This window comes from Cetorhinus maximus, chromosome 1 (genome assembly GCF_964194155.1).
Source record: "Cetorhinus maximus chromosome 1, sCetMax3.hap1.1, whole genome shotgun sequence".
Lineage (NCBI taxonomy): Eukaryota > Metazoa > Chordata > Chondrichthyes > Lamniformes > Cetorhinidae > Cetorhinus > Cetorhinus maximus.
The window spans coordinates 81,014,147-81,028,333 of NC_135879.1; the positions used below are offsets into that span (position 1 = coordinate 81,014,147).

Sequence of the window (14,187 nt, forward strand, 5' to 3'; positions counted from 1 at the left end):
GCTTCTTTCAAAAATAAATCCATGTCCTTCCAATTCTTTTAATTGTTTTGATAAATGTGATAAAAGGAATGACTTTGATGTTACGTTAGAAGTTTTTGTCTGTCGGTTAACATTGTTGTTCTGTATGCATCTGCATGTGTGGGTGTGGAAGAGAGCATAGTTTTACCATTGTTCTGCCATTCTCCCTTCATTGTTGCTGTTTTCCCTCTCCTTTTCATATGCTTCCACACAGTGGTGTAAACAGGTAGGTGGTCCTTGACACAAGAGTAATGTCACAGTGCTGTGGCAATGTCTGTAATCCACTTTTGCTGATATGGTAATTCTGCTTGGGGTTGGGTTTTGAGACATTCATCTGGTGCACTGGAACTGCTTTCATGGCTGCATTGCTTTCCTTTGGTGTTTTCTTATGTTCACTGCTAAGCTGCTCACATCAGGCGAGGTCTACGAGACTGTAATAATGCTGAAACAGCTGCCATTGCTACCTTCCTTTTTCTTGTGACTGCTGGCCTGAGATTCAGCAGCCTGGATTATTCAGCTGGAATCTACCACTGATTGACAAAATGGGGGTGGGATAGGGGAGGCGAGTCGAAGCTTGATTATGATTTTATATTTTTCTTCCTCTGCCAGTGGGTTGCTGGGTGTATATTTTTAGGAATACATTCTTGCTGCAGGGACACAATTTGTTTTCCTCTTCCAGGTATTTGTTGTAAAAAATTATAAATATGATTCTCTTCGTATTTTGCTAGCAGTCACATCTATTTACTGTTTACTGTGATCACCTATTTTACTGTTTGTGCTATTACTGCTGTCTCTGATGTACTGCTTGCCTGTTAAGGATTAGACATTGCATTATATTATGATTAGTAGAAATTATGAATGTTATTTTATAGACATTGGCATTTTATGTTTTAAATTTTTATAAAAGCTTTAATGACATCCTATGAAAATTATTACATTATGATTTTTGAATTCATTAATAACCTTTTGTCATGTCACATAGACAATGTTTCGAATCCAGCCACGTAGGTTATGTTGCTCTGACTTATTTAGCTGCCACATTAAGGTAATGCAGAACTCTGGGAGAAAAGCTTCAGTTTTCCCTTACATCTTCATTGTTGAACTTGCTATCTTTAGACTTGAAAGAGCAATGCATACGCTTAACCCTTTAAGAGCACATTTGTACTTGAGTCACTCAAGGTAAATGTAACATGGAAATATAACCTGAATGTTGAGGCAACAAATAATCCATCAAAAAGAGAAACAAAAGAAAAACTTGCCATTCAATGGTGCAAATTATTGATTGCGATCTGATTATTATATGTATTTTGACTAGTATCTTGTGATATATATTTGACTATTGAATCTGGCGTAAGCTGATATCTTAAATACTGGGTTCAGAATTCTTAGCAAGGTACAGGTGGATACTGTAAGGGGGAGGGTGCCATCAGCTTCACAATGTGATCTTAACAAAGACTTGAGGGAGGCGCAAACACTGTCAAGACCACCAGGAAAAAAAACAGTGGGTTGCAGGAGAGTAGCCAGAAAAGCCTGTGGTAAATAAAAATAAGATACCATTCTTCATGCAGATCCCTTGGGGGTGGTCGGGCAGAGCAAGAGAATCCTTAGGCCTCTCTTGGCTCAACCCTTACTATACAAGCATCTTTTTGGAACCCACTGAAATTTAGAGAAGAAAAGTTAGCTGTATTGGAATGTGCAAGAAGTTTTTAAAAGAATTTTCTTACTGATAGTTGGCTGCAGCAATATCACTGATGTAACTTGCTCTATTACATGCAGTGGCAGATTTGACTTCAGAATGGCTTAAGAGATACTCAGCTGCCTAGACCCAGGAATCCATGCATTCTGCATTCCCCACGGCTAGAATGGTTTCCTGAAGTTGAGAGGCTCTGGAGCTACTCTCAGTTGCAGACTCTGCTGTTTACCCTTGTAGAACACATGGGAATGCTACTGTTGGTGACCTCACTGGAGTGCCTAGCAGGGAAATCCAACTCAAGGGTCTCCATGGGAATAAGAAAATTTGTTTCTAAAAGAGAAACTGAAGTTAATATTTGCTTCTATCAAATTGAAGTGTGCTTTCAATTAAAAATGCTCTCTCCAGACTTCCCCATTTCTCAAAATTATTAGATAAAATCAAATTTCCTACTGTTTAAAGTAACCAATCTATGTCAGGTGATAAAGCATTCTTTCACGTTAAAGTTTGGATTTAATGAGTATAAGCATTATCTGCCAAAATGAAGTGGCTTAATATGCCAGGACAGACTGATGGCTGTCAAAAGCTGATTGTGTGGCAGCCAGAACAATGTAACTTGGCTCGTCAAAAGGCCTATCGTCATCAGGAATTAGCGTTTTACAAATCATTTGTTGCAAAGACTTGACCGTACTGTAAACCCTCAGAAATATTACCATTGGCCAAATGCAACCTTTTCTGTACCATTGGAATGAAAATAAGTTCAAACATATGGAGTGTAATGTGCTTCACTGAGTGGAAGGTAATCTGGCAGATTGCCCACCCTTTGTATAACAGGGTGTATTTTCGTTTAATTGATTTCAGCCACTGCCCAGGAAATAAAAATAAAATTGCCCCCAAGATATTTTTGCATCACTCTAGAACAGGAGATGTAAAGAAAATGTTTCCACTTTTGGGAATCCAAAACTAGAGGCCATAAGTGTAGGATAATCACTAATAAATACAGTAGGAATTCAGAGGACACTTCTTTACCCAGAGTGGTTAGAATGTGGAACTTCATATCACAAGGAGTATTTGAGGTGAATAGTATAGATGCATTTAAGGGGAAATTGGATAAGTACGTGAGGGAGAAAGGAATAAAAGACTATGCTGATAGGCTTAGATGAAATAGAGGTGAATGGTGATTCATGTGGCGTATGGACATCAGTTGGGCTGTATAGTTTGTTTCTGTGCTGGAAATTCTGTGCATTTTATGTAATATTGATTTCTAATACTTTCACAGAACAGTTAATGACTGTCAGAGCTTCCAAAGCAGTTCTTAATATATTTCTATGAGCACTTTTTAAATGCAGTTCCCATGTGTACTATTTAAGGTATTCCTGGTAGTACTATGTCATATAAACATAAGGGGCCAGATTTTCCCCTTTGAGGCAGGAATCGTATGTTACGCCATTTCCCGACATTGTAATTCAATCTTTCGAGTGGCAGTGCACGCCCAGGCTATTTTCCTGGGTAATGGAGATGGGCTGGAGTCATGTCTACTGCCTCAAGAAGACTGGAACAGTGGTGGGTGGATGCTGCGATGAGCAGGTTAGAAGGTCCACATCGCTCTTCTATGGTTCCCATGCCCACTCATCAGGTTTCCACTATGGAGAGGACTCATGAGCCCTATAATAACATTGGGAAGTCTTTGAAATGCCCATGAAACTGTTGAAATGAACAAACAGCCATTCAAAAACCTTTTCAAAAACTTAAATTCTCTTAGGAACTCATGAAACTGTCAATCAAACACATAGTCATTCAAACTCCACCAGTCCATTGCTTCAAAGGCTCAACAGATGGCTGGGATGTCAAACAAAGAAGTCAGCAATCTGGTCAGCTATTTAAAAGGCTCAACAGTTGGCCGGGCTGTGAATTGGTGTAAAGACAATTACAGGATCCAAATGACATATTAAAATCTGAATCTCAAAATAGTTGAATGCAGAAGAACACTTTATCCAGTGGATAATGTACTTTAATATACTTGAACACTTTCACAATATTGGTCAATTTAATGGTCACTTGCCTTTTAAGAACAAAGGCCTATCATCAATCATTGAATGAAAAATATACTAAAATTATCATACAGCATCTAATTATGACATGTGAAGTTGTCAACAACTTGTCAACAAGTTGTCAAAAGGCTCCTGACTCCAGAACCAGCTTCCACCATGGTTCATGAACCCTCAGATCTGACATGATTCACATAGGCTTCAGAAATCCACCCACCTCGTTCAAAATGTCAAACTCAATGGGCAGGAATTTTGGGTCGTTGGGTGGGTGCGGTGGGTGAGACTGGGAGTGGCCAGGAAACGACCTGCCACCCACGATCGGCCCCGACTGCAATTTCATGCTGGCTAGCCAGTTAATGGCCAGCCAGTGTAAAAGGCGCATTGAAATGCTCAGCGCTGCCGGGGCGGGAGAAGTTGTGAGCGCTGACATCAGTGTGGATGCGAGGGAGCGCACAATGAAAGCTCCCTGAAGGCAGAGAGCTGCCTTAGGCAGCTAAAGAATTTTAAATCCATAAGTAAAGATTATGAAATTCTGAAAAAAATGCCTCCACATAGGACTCAACATATAGATAATAAAAATTCTGCCCAAACATTTTTTTAAAATTAATATCGGAAACCTCATCCCGCCTTTGGATGAGGTTTCTCCAAAAATGCAAAGGCCTCCTGGCTGATTCGTCCTCCCACCAACTATAATGTTGGACAGGCAGCGAAAAATCCACGTTAATTGAAGCTTTAATGGCCTTAGTAGGCCTGTTAATTGTCAGCGGGTGCGCTGCCAACTCTCGCGCACGCCTGCTGACCGAAATATAGCGCGAGTGCGTGATGGCGTTGGGACACTCGCCCAACGCCATCACACACTATTTTATGCCCGATCGGGTCGGGCGTGCACCCGCCCGCCAGATGTAAAATTCTGCCCAATGAAATGCAGAACTGAGGTAGGCAGCAACATGGAAGCCTTGACGTCAGTTTCATGCACATCAGGTCATGACCCGCCATGTTTCCCACGCTTGTCAAAATGGTGACCGGTGGGAATCAGGTTGCAACTTAAGAACCCCTGTTTCTGTTGCCTCTTTTTCCCGCAAGTTTGCCTCATGTTGGGACAGCAAAATCTGGCCCAGGATCCCAGTAGGATTTCCACGCTGTGCTGAGTTGGTTGCAGCACTTGTATTTCAATTGACCTCAGTCCTCCAGGCAATGGAGGGGAAAGAAAATTAGCCATTGTTAGTACAGTTAATTGTCCAATGATATCTGTGTTAGGAAGCCTGACAGGACTAGGCTCAGCCAAGGTGCTCTCCAGAATTGGACTGCTGACACCCGTATGCAGCTCACACGTGAAATAAGCTGACTTGGGTGTGGAACTGGAGGGCTGAGAGTACCCAGAGAATCCTGATCCAACATGTATACAGTGCCCTGATAAGGCGTGAAGGCAAAAAGACAAAATTAGATTAGAAAATACATGTAGCAAGAGGGTAGATTTCTACCTATAGTTGTAAAGTAAGTGATGCAGAGTTTGAAAACGCACTTCAGGGTGGGAATTGTGAATAGTTACAGAGATTGGACTGGTGAAATAAAACAAGATGACCACTGAACCAAGCCCAAAGGTTATAAATTAGGCTCTTTGGTATGTGAGTTTTTATATCCAGTAAAAATTATTGCCAAACCTCTAATCATGTTACCATTTACTGGAATAGTGAAGAAACTAGTTATGTTGCTATATTGCTTTTCATGTACAGAGAAGTGTTTTGGAATGGACAATGAGTGGGCAACAGAAGGAAGGTAAAAGGGAAGAGATGGATTAAAAAGAGCACAAAAACATGGCCAAAGGAAAGGGGCTTTTGAAGGCAAGGCAGCAAGGCAGAGACACTGAGAGAGGTTGTTCCAGAGAGCAGGGGCATAGGCACTGGAGGATAAAATAGGAACCTAGGAATATTTGAGAATACGTTTGTCCATTTTTGATTAATCTCAAATTCAACTGCCTTCCTTCTCAAAATAGCACTCAATTCCTTCTGCCCCAAGAAACATAACTAATTGTTGCTTGAACTCATTACCAACTTCAGTGGTCTTCCCTGGCACCTTATTACACAAGCCTCCTTCCTACCTTTTGATTGAAACTGGTACCTATGGTTCCTTTCTTACTCCAAGGCCTGGATTTTCGTCCCGGGGTCGGGTTCACTGAGTCTGGCAATTTCCTGGCTTGGCGAACCTGACCTTTAAAAATGCCCACCTGCAGGTTGGATTTTCAGTCAGGGAGGGCAGGCCAAAACAGGAATCGGGGCAGGCGACCCCAGAACAAGCACAGAGGCTGCCGGATGCAAAGGCGGTCTAGGTGCAAGACCAGCCTTTGTGCTTCAACGCTATGTTTAAACAAACAAAAAATAATTAAATAAATGTATCTCTCCAGCCCTTAGCCTTCACACAATTCCTATGCTCTATCCATGCCAAACTATGCCAACCCATAACCCCACCCATCCCCCATGACTCACATATCCCCCTGCCAATCCATGTCCCTCTATCCACCCCATTGCCCCCATACCTTCTGTGCTAACTTAGTGTCAACCCATGCCCCTTAGCCCCTTCCTGTCAACTCACCTAGTATCCTTGGACAGTTTCTTGTCAGCTTTGACACATCCTGCACAGCTTTGACAGCATTTACACTTCCTGGACAGCTTTGACAGCCTTGACAGCTGAACAGCTCTTTAGCAGTTCCTTGACAGCTGGACAGCTCTTTTTCAGTTCTTAACAGCTGCACAGTTTGTTGACAGCGTGACAGTTCCAATGAGTTTGTGCGTTTAAAAAGTATGCAATCACATTGGGCAAGGTTTTGACCTGGGGGGTGGGCGGTTGCTTGGCGGGGGCAGTCAGGAAATCGACTGCTACCGGCGATCGACTCCATACCGCGCGATTTTGTGCGGGCGGGCCAATTAAGGCCCGCCCAGCATGGAAAGCGAGCAGCAGTGCTCAGCACTGCCTGTGCGAGCGGGAGAAGGAGGGAGAGCAGGCCTGGCGCAATCTTTGTACGTGCGTGTGAAAGAGCACTTCAATCTCCCTGAGGCACGGAGCTGCCTCAGGGAGATGAAGCGCTGTTTTTAAAAAAATGGAAATAAAATTGTCATAAAACATGTCCCCTCATGAGCTGGGACATGTTTTTAATTCAAAAATAAAATTTTTATTTGATGTTTATTTGCTTTAGGAAACCTCATCCCACTTGTGGATGAATTTTCTGAAAAAATATAAAGGCCCCTTGGCCTTCTCGCCTGGCCGCCAACCGTTAGGTAGGATGGGCAGCGTAAATTTGTATTTAATTAGCTTCTAAATGGCCTTAATAGGCCTTTTAAATTTCGGCGGGCGCGCAGCTGACTCCGGTACACGCCCACCGAATGAAATATCGTGAGACTGCGCAATGACGTCAGGATGCTCGCTCGGCGTCATCGTGCGCCATTTTACGCTTGGGCATGCACCCGCCCACCAAGCGTAATATTCTGCCCATTCACTTTTGATAATCCCAAAGGGCGTCCTACCTCTCCCAAAGGGCACCTTACCTCTTTAAAGGAATACCCAAACAAATCCACCAAGTTTAGACCTCCTCTTACCTGTTCTAATCTGCACACTCCGGGTTTCACACTCCTACACTTCCAAAATCCCACTTCAGTAAAGGCAGCTGGTGATTTAAATGGCTAACTGCCTCCACGTATTGCGCATGCCCGAACTCTGACCCAACTCCAGTCCCATCCCTGTGAATATGGGAAATGCCAGGTTCGGGGGTGGGATTTCGAAATTTTGACCATTTCCAGGATTTTTTCCATGACAGGGAGCCTCTCCGTTGTGGCGAAAATCTGGGCCCAAGTTTCTTTATTTTTCGCTTGGACCACCTGATATTAGAACTCATTGTCACTGTGAGCATTTCAACTTGGATCAATTTCTTAAGTTCCTTACTTTAATATCTGATGTTCCTTGACTTCTTTCTAATGTGACTCAAGTAGACCTGTGTGAATTTATAGGGTTGAAGATGATTATAACAGCACCCATAGAAATCTGCTTATAATTAATACCAGCTTCTACAGGCCTTTTGATACACAGCATAGTCACATATCTACAGTAAGACGTATGTGACTGACCACTACTTGCCTCAATGTACCTTCCAGGGGTTTCCACAGAATGATCAGTGTTCATGTTGCTGAGCAGCTTTATACAAAGCCAAAGGCGAGTTTGCTCATCACCACATTGGGATTCTTGGAGTTGATTTTTAATTCTTTAGTTGCATGTTTTTTTCTAAAAATATATCCCCTTTAAAGCCTTCTGATTTTCTTAGATTAGTCATAGTTTGAAAAATTAAAGTACTATCTTTTTCAAGTAGTGGAGGTGCTAACTACTACTTTCATTCTGATGCACACTGCCTTCTGTGTCAGCTGATGCAGCACAGAAAATATCCTGATTCTTCAGTCACTTTCCCACTCATTTTTAGAGTATCTTGGTTACTCTGATCGAAAGAAAAGCAAAATATTCCATAATTGTGTTAAGCATCTCCTATATGTCTTATTTGGGAGAGTAGGTCAGAATTTATTGCTCACTTAGTGTAAATGCTCCATCATATTAAACTGGTTTGCGGGGACTGTATTTTTTTATTTTGACTGCTCCCAGTAGTTAGGGATTGAGTATTTTGTCCCTTGAATGCAATGAGTGCTGCCATTGGCCCTACTTTATTTTCTTTTTATTGAATCCCACTCCCCTGGAAGTTGCATAATATGCTAATAGCATGCTTTCTTCACTCTCCTGCTCATTCCATCACATCATCTTTGTGCTGCTGCATTTCCATTGCAACTGGCCAACCCATCAGCCTGCGATCCTTCAGTTCAGACAGGTCCAACACACCAAGCCATGGCCCATACCAGAGGGACAGTGCCATGATTGAAGAACTAATCACAGCTACAAGTAGCCAGGTATGCAACATTGCATCTCTGATATAGTTTGAGTAGCACTTTTGCTGTTTTAATGCAAATTTATGCCTTATCCCTAATTTTTAAACTACATGCAGTATTTTCACTAATAAAAAGGATTCTTCTTTGCTCTGCATCGGTTAAGAGTTATTCCTTTTTACTTCTATTCAAGAATTCTTCTTAGATAATGTGCTTCCTCCTTTAAAATTGAAAAACTGAGGAATAAAGTAGCACTTCATGTATTGTGCTTTGCTATAAAATGCAACTCAAATTTAGTATTAAGTGGTTTTCATTGGTAAGAATTCTCATACGCACTTAGAATGAGAAGTTTACAATATGCATCCAATTACATTGTAATGGTTTTGAAATTGAGTTGTATCATTAAATGCTGTTATTATTAAGCATGTGTAGTAGTTCTAACTTTATTTATAGAGACAGTCTCATCAGCAGTTACGTAGAAAATATCTCGTTAGTTCTAAAAAGAAGTGTTCCTTTGAAATTACAGGTAGCTCTGGCCAAGGGCCTTGACAAGGACTCCTCATATCGCTTAAGTTGGGAAGGAGAGAACTTGGACAATGTGGCTCTTTCTTCCAGTCCAATCCATTCAGGGTGAGATTTATAAACATATCTGGCAAGTACAGAGAAGAAAGGGGAGCGCATGTGTTTGTGGGTGAGCTGGGAAAACAGCATGTGATATTCTGCATTCACTGGGAATATATCACTCTGTCCAAGGATTTTTAAAATACATTTTAATATTGCATTTTTCACATTTAAATAAGTTTTTTTTAAGCTTCATCCTTAAAATGCATTGTTTTTGCATATTTTCAAGGCCTATCAATTTTTCATAATAATCTTGTTCCATGAACTGTAAGCAGCTCGTTGAAGAGATGTATAGATTTTAGGACGGACTATCAGACAGACTCAGCAGGAGGGCTCCTCATTCACATGGAACAGGCAGATGGAAAGCACCACTTTGGCTTTGGGCTCACATTTGTCCTTCAGGCGAGGCCCCTAGAGCTCAGTTCACTCAGCATGCCAATATATAACTTACCATACACCACACCATCCCATTAAAGTGTACTTTATAGCATTTACCACTTTAACCAATTAAGCTCCCTCTCTTTGCAAAGTGGCTGAGACACAAGAAATTTTTCTAAAGTTTAAACTTACATTTTGAAGTTATGTTCAAATTAATCATTGAAATCAAAACATTATTTGTACACACTGTCAACTGAAATGTTATTGCTATTCATTGCAAATACTTTGATTTCACTTTGGAATGGATAGCTTTAGAATTCCTACCCAATATTTCAACAAGTGATATAGAGCACCCAACAAGATATCAGCTGCCAACGTTATTCAACCAATCTCAAAGATAATCTGTCACTGAAGGAACCAATTTTTAATAGCAAGGCTATCAGTTCAGGATGTCAAACATAGGGCTTAAATGGCAGTATTAAATTATTAATATTTAAAGGAATAGTAGATGGCTACTCAATTTTTTTAATTTAATCATCTCTCAGCATGGCTTCAAAGCAGTTGCATTTTCAGCAGAGAAGCTAAGATAGCATGAATCTGAATAAAACTGTTTAATCCTTATCACAAAAGGATACAAGATAAATCTTGAAACATCTAATGTAGTAGAAGCCATTTAAGACCACCTTACAGAGAAGGCCCATTGGAAACTGATTTGCCCTCATGAATTCCTGTGGATTGGCCTGCTAGCATCTATCTACTTGGCCTATCCATTTAGGCAATGACTGTTGGCTTCTAGGAGAATTTTCAATAAAACACAACAATATCTAAATCTCTCAGCTGACGAGGATACCATTGAATTGAAATGCCAATTAGCTGAAGGGGGAGGTGCAAAACCTGAGCAACCACCTACGAGAATCAACTTTTTTAGAGCTATGCAAACAGAGATGAGTCGTATAGCTGACTGATCTGTTGACGTGTCTCACTGACTAACGATCTTCTAGTTCCCAGTCTCCTGGCATTTCAGTCAGTTGTGAAACTGAGCTATTCTACCAACACTCAAACACAGCTGAAAAATCATATTTTACTGAGAACCTACTTTGATTGTGTACCCAGTTGAATAGTGGAATCTCAAGGTTGATTAAGATTCAATAATTGACGGGGACCGCTGGATCAATGATCCAGAAGTACAATGGTCAGTGACAATTGATTAATCTGGATACATTTATTTCCATTGAGGTATCTCAATTAAATGGCTTTTACTAAATTTTAGATGAGTTTAGTGAATGCAGTAGTGATTGACTATCTGTGAAATTGTCATGGTTGCTGTGGTTACATTTCTCAGCATATATTTATTGTTGCCCTCCCCCATTTATTATCTTTTTTAAATCCCCCATTGCTGCCTCCCATCTTTGTATCTTATCCTTCAGCTACTGGAGCAAGATGGTGCAAGACATAGGAACTTTACAGCCAGCAGGGTGAGAAGACTTTTATCCTATCTGTCTAGACTGGATCTGAACTCGGGGTTGGGTGGGAAGGGATTTTAAGCCCACCCATCCATTGGTTTCCGAGGAGGTGGGCAGTTAAAATGCTCCAGATTACTTACCCACCAGATTGTAAAAGATGCTTCTAGACAGGCAGCTAAGATGCCCACCCAAAGCTGGAAAGGTCCTAATTTCTATATGGCAATGGGGTTCTAATGATGCCCTTGGGCCCAGCCATAATCTTCACCTTGGCCTGAGTGGGGAGGCCACCACAGTTTTCCCACCTGGGGAAGAGGATTGGAGAGCTGAAGAGTCCCTCTAGGTCTCCTTCATAGTGCCAGGGGAGCAGGCGTGCTCCTCCATGCTTCATAAGAAAAGTTTAGTCCTCCCTTGCCCTAAACTCCCTGAGCCTTTCACTATCAGAAGTCACCTCCAAAAACCTGTTTCCTGAGTGCCTGGAGGCTGACTGCTGCTTTCCACCTACTTCTGTCTAGATCCAGGCAGGAAGTTGACCAAAGCATGGTAATACAATGAATGGTTAAAATTGCCATGGCCTCAGACTGCTGTGGGCAGCTGAAAAACTAGCTGAAACCAGTAGCTGCCCATTGAAAAAACATTTAAAATCCCTCCCAGATCCTAGAGGTAAAAGGTCAATGTCTATCCAGCTGTACTGCATTGCGTATTCTTCAATGATTTTGTTAAAGACCATTGTGCCTAAGTATATAAACAATGCTGAACATTCCAAATGAAAATGTATGATTCCATATTACTTTTGACATTTTGTGCTGGTTTTAGTAGCTAAATTATAATTTTGAAATGAATCATTCATGTTAAATGGAGACCTGTATGCAAGGACTGAAAAAGCTTTCTGATTCATTATTACAACTATTTGTAACCAGTAGTTCCATGCAAGTAACTCTGCCACCACTTACCTTAGTTATTCCTGCAACAGTAATGCAGTACTCTAAATGTTAACCACAATGGCTAAAGCATTTTGTTTCCTTGGCACTGTAATGGCATTTCAAAACAATCAAAATAATCACTGCAGAGAGGAATTTCCAGCTCATCAACTTAGGACCTCTACGGGGCATAGCTTTGCAACAAGCAGACTCCCTAAGGAAAATAGTCAAGGTTCAGGCTAGTGAAGTTATTTATTAGTGCTGATTAAAAGTAGAAACATATTTCATTGATGGATACTGTAGGGGTTCCCCTTTTTCCTCAGAGACCCTCCCCACACTCAAGTTCGTGGCACCAGATTCACAAGTGTATGGCTTGAACAGAATGACCAGCGAGACAAGTTTCTTCTGATAATTCATAATTGCTTTATTGAATCACCCACAACCCCACAATACAGAACCCAAAATTTAAAACAGCCTATTCCCAGTACCCGACACAAAGTCACCACGGCTCGGTTAAAACTTACAAAAACACAGAAAAAACACCACGTCCTGTCCTGAAACCTTAAGAAAAAAACGCCTTCATACCAATATCACCAAGATATGGCTGAAACAAGTTACAAGGTACTGGCAAAAAACACCAAGTTTTCGCCCCAAACCTTCATAAAACCCTCAGACCAATATCACTACAATTTGGGTGAAACTCACAATCCGAACACGGTTGGTCTGTTCGGTGTTGACTGTAGGCCTGAGTCAAGGTGACCAAGCTCGACCCTTCTTCTGACTGCAGCCCCAAACCTTCAGGCCAGTATCACCACGATATGGCTGAAAACACTTACAACCCCCAACATGGCTGGTCTGTCTGGTGTTGACTGTAGGCCTGAGTCAAACTCGACCCTCCTTCCAACTGCAGCCCAAAACCTTCAGACCTGCCCTTCTTTTATAATAATCTAACTCTGACATGTCAAAACACATTTCCTGTCGTTCCAATGTCCATTGAGTTGATTCCATGCAAAGCCCAGACAAATGTCATCAGTTCCAGTTGATTGAAACAATGCAGGGTTTTCCATGGAAGATGTATTTAGATGAATATTATTCGTTCTCATTGTATGAGCAATTCTCCTGCTGTTTGAGGTGGCACAGCAACAGCACCTGGCTCCTAAGTTAATGAGGGTTTGAATGACCCTATTTCCAGTACTATTGTCCGTGGTGGTTAAATAATTCCTTGAATGTATTGTATTGATGATATGTCCTTTGTCCCATTGTATTGGGTAATCAGACTTGTTGATCGCGTTGGTCAATGTCCAAACCCTTTTGATGAGTCATAGTGTTTTCATTAAATATCCAAATTAACCTCTTGCTGCCCAGCCCTGTACTTCTGACTGCAGCTTATCTTTTTGAAATTTATAGTTCCAACCATGAGGTCAAAATATGTCTGTGGGTTTGAAATTATGTTCCATAAGTTTCCCAGTTGGAGGGGATTTTGATCCTACAATACCTGGAAATAATCTACTAGTTCTGTTATCCATTTGGATTGATATTTTTGGAGGGTTTACTACTTCATTGAAAGAAAGAACAAAAGGTTTTACTGGCTCAAGGCCCTTTGCATCCCCTCCCCTGACATCAGTAATATATGAAGTCTCCCAACCAAATGGGAACATGATGAACACCTGAGGATCCATCCATTTTAACCCTTTCCTGTCAGCAGAACTCCAGCAGGTGGTTAGTTAAGCAACAGGCAGGTTACCTACTAGTATGAACTTTGACTCCATCCCACTGTCCTCAATATTAATCTGAAGGTTTTTGCAAGCAGATGAGGCACCCACATAAAGCATTGATGAAACCAGAGTCCTATTAAGTTAATGCGATTGCTATGGCATTTTGACTGGGGCCTGAGAGGGGATGTTGCCACTGCAGCTTTTCTATAAGACTTAAGCAAGTCAGCGACCAGTGAAAGTGTTGAAGAGAAGCTCCGGGTGAGTCAGAAAATGTCCTTCGGAGGAGGAGCAGTAGTGCGCCTTTGGAACCACGAGGAAATTTGCAGCCTCCCCAGACTTCTTCCCTTTTCTCTTGTGAGACCCTTCTGAATCCCCCCTCTTCACACTCAGGTAGAAGCCAGCAGGCAGCCAAGAGCAACCTCAT

The 14,187-nt window shown here is 41.5% G+C and overlaps 1 protein-coding gene across 6 annotated transcripts in view; it reads left to right on the top strand.

Annotated features, from left to right (window-relative positions):
- Positions 1 to 14,187, top strand: part of LOC144681248 (ankyrin-2-like) — an 866,008-nt gene that overhangs the window by 703,815 nt on the left and 148,006 nt on the right. For 2 of the 6 annotated variants that reach the window (XM_078542890.1, XM_078542902.1), the window contains exons 24-25: positions 8,591 to 8,693; positions 9,196 to 9,299. In XM_078542890.1, coding sequence (XP_078399016.1) covers positions 8,591 to 8,693; positions 9,196 to 9,299 — 207 coding nt within the window. Of the gene's footprint in view, positions 1 to 1,000; positions 1,064 to 8,590; positions 8,694 to 9,195; positions 9,300 to 11,095; positions 11,144 to 14,187 lie in introns of all 6 variants that reach the window. The other 4 variants (XM_078542891.1, XM_078542892.1, XM_078542889.1 and 1 more) reach the window with 3 other exon arrangements.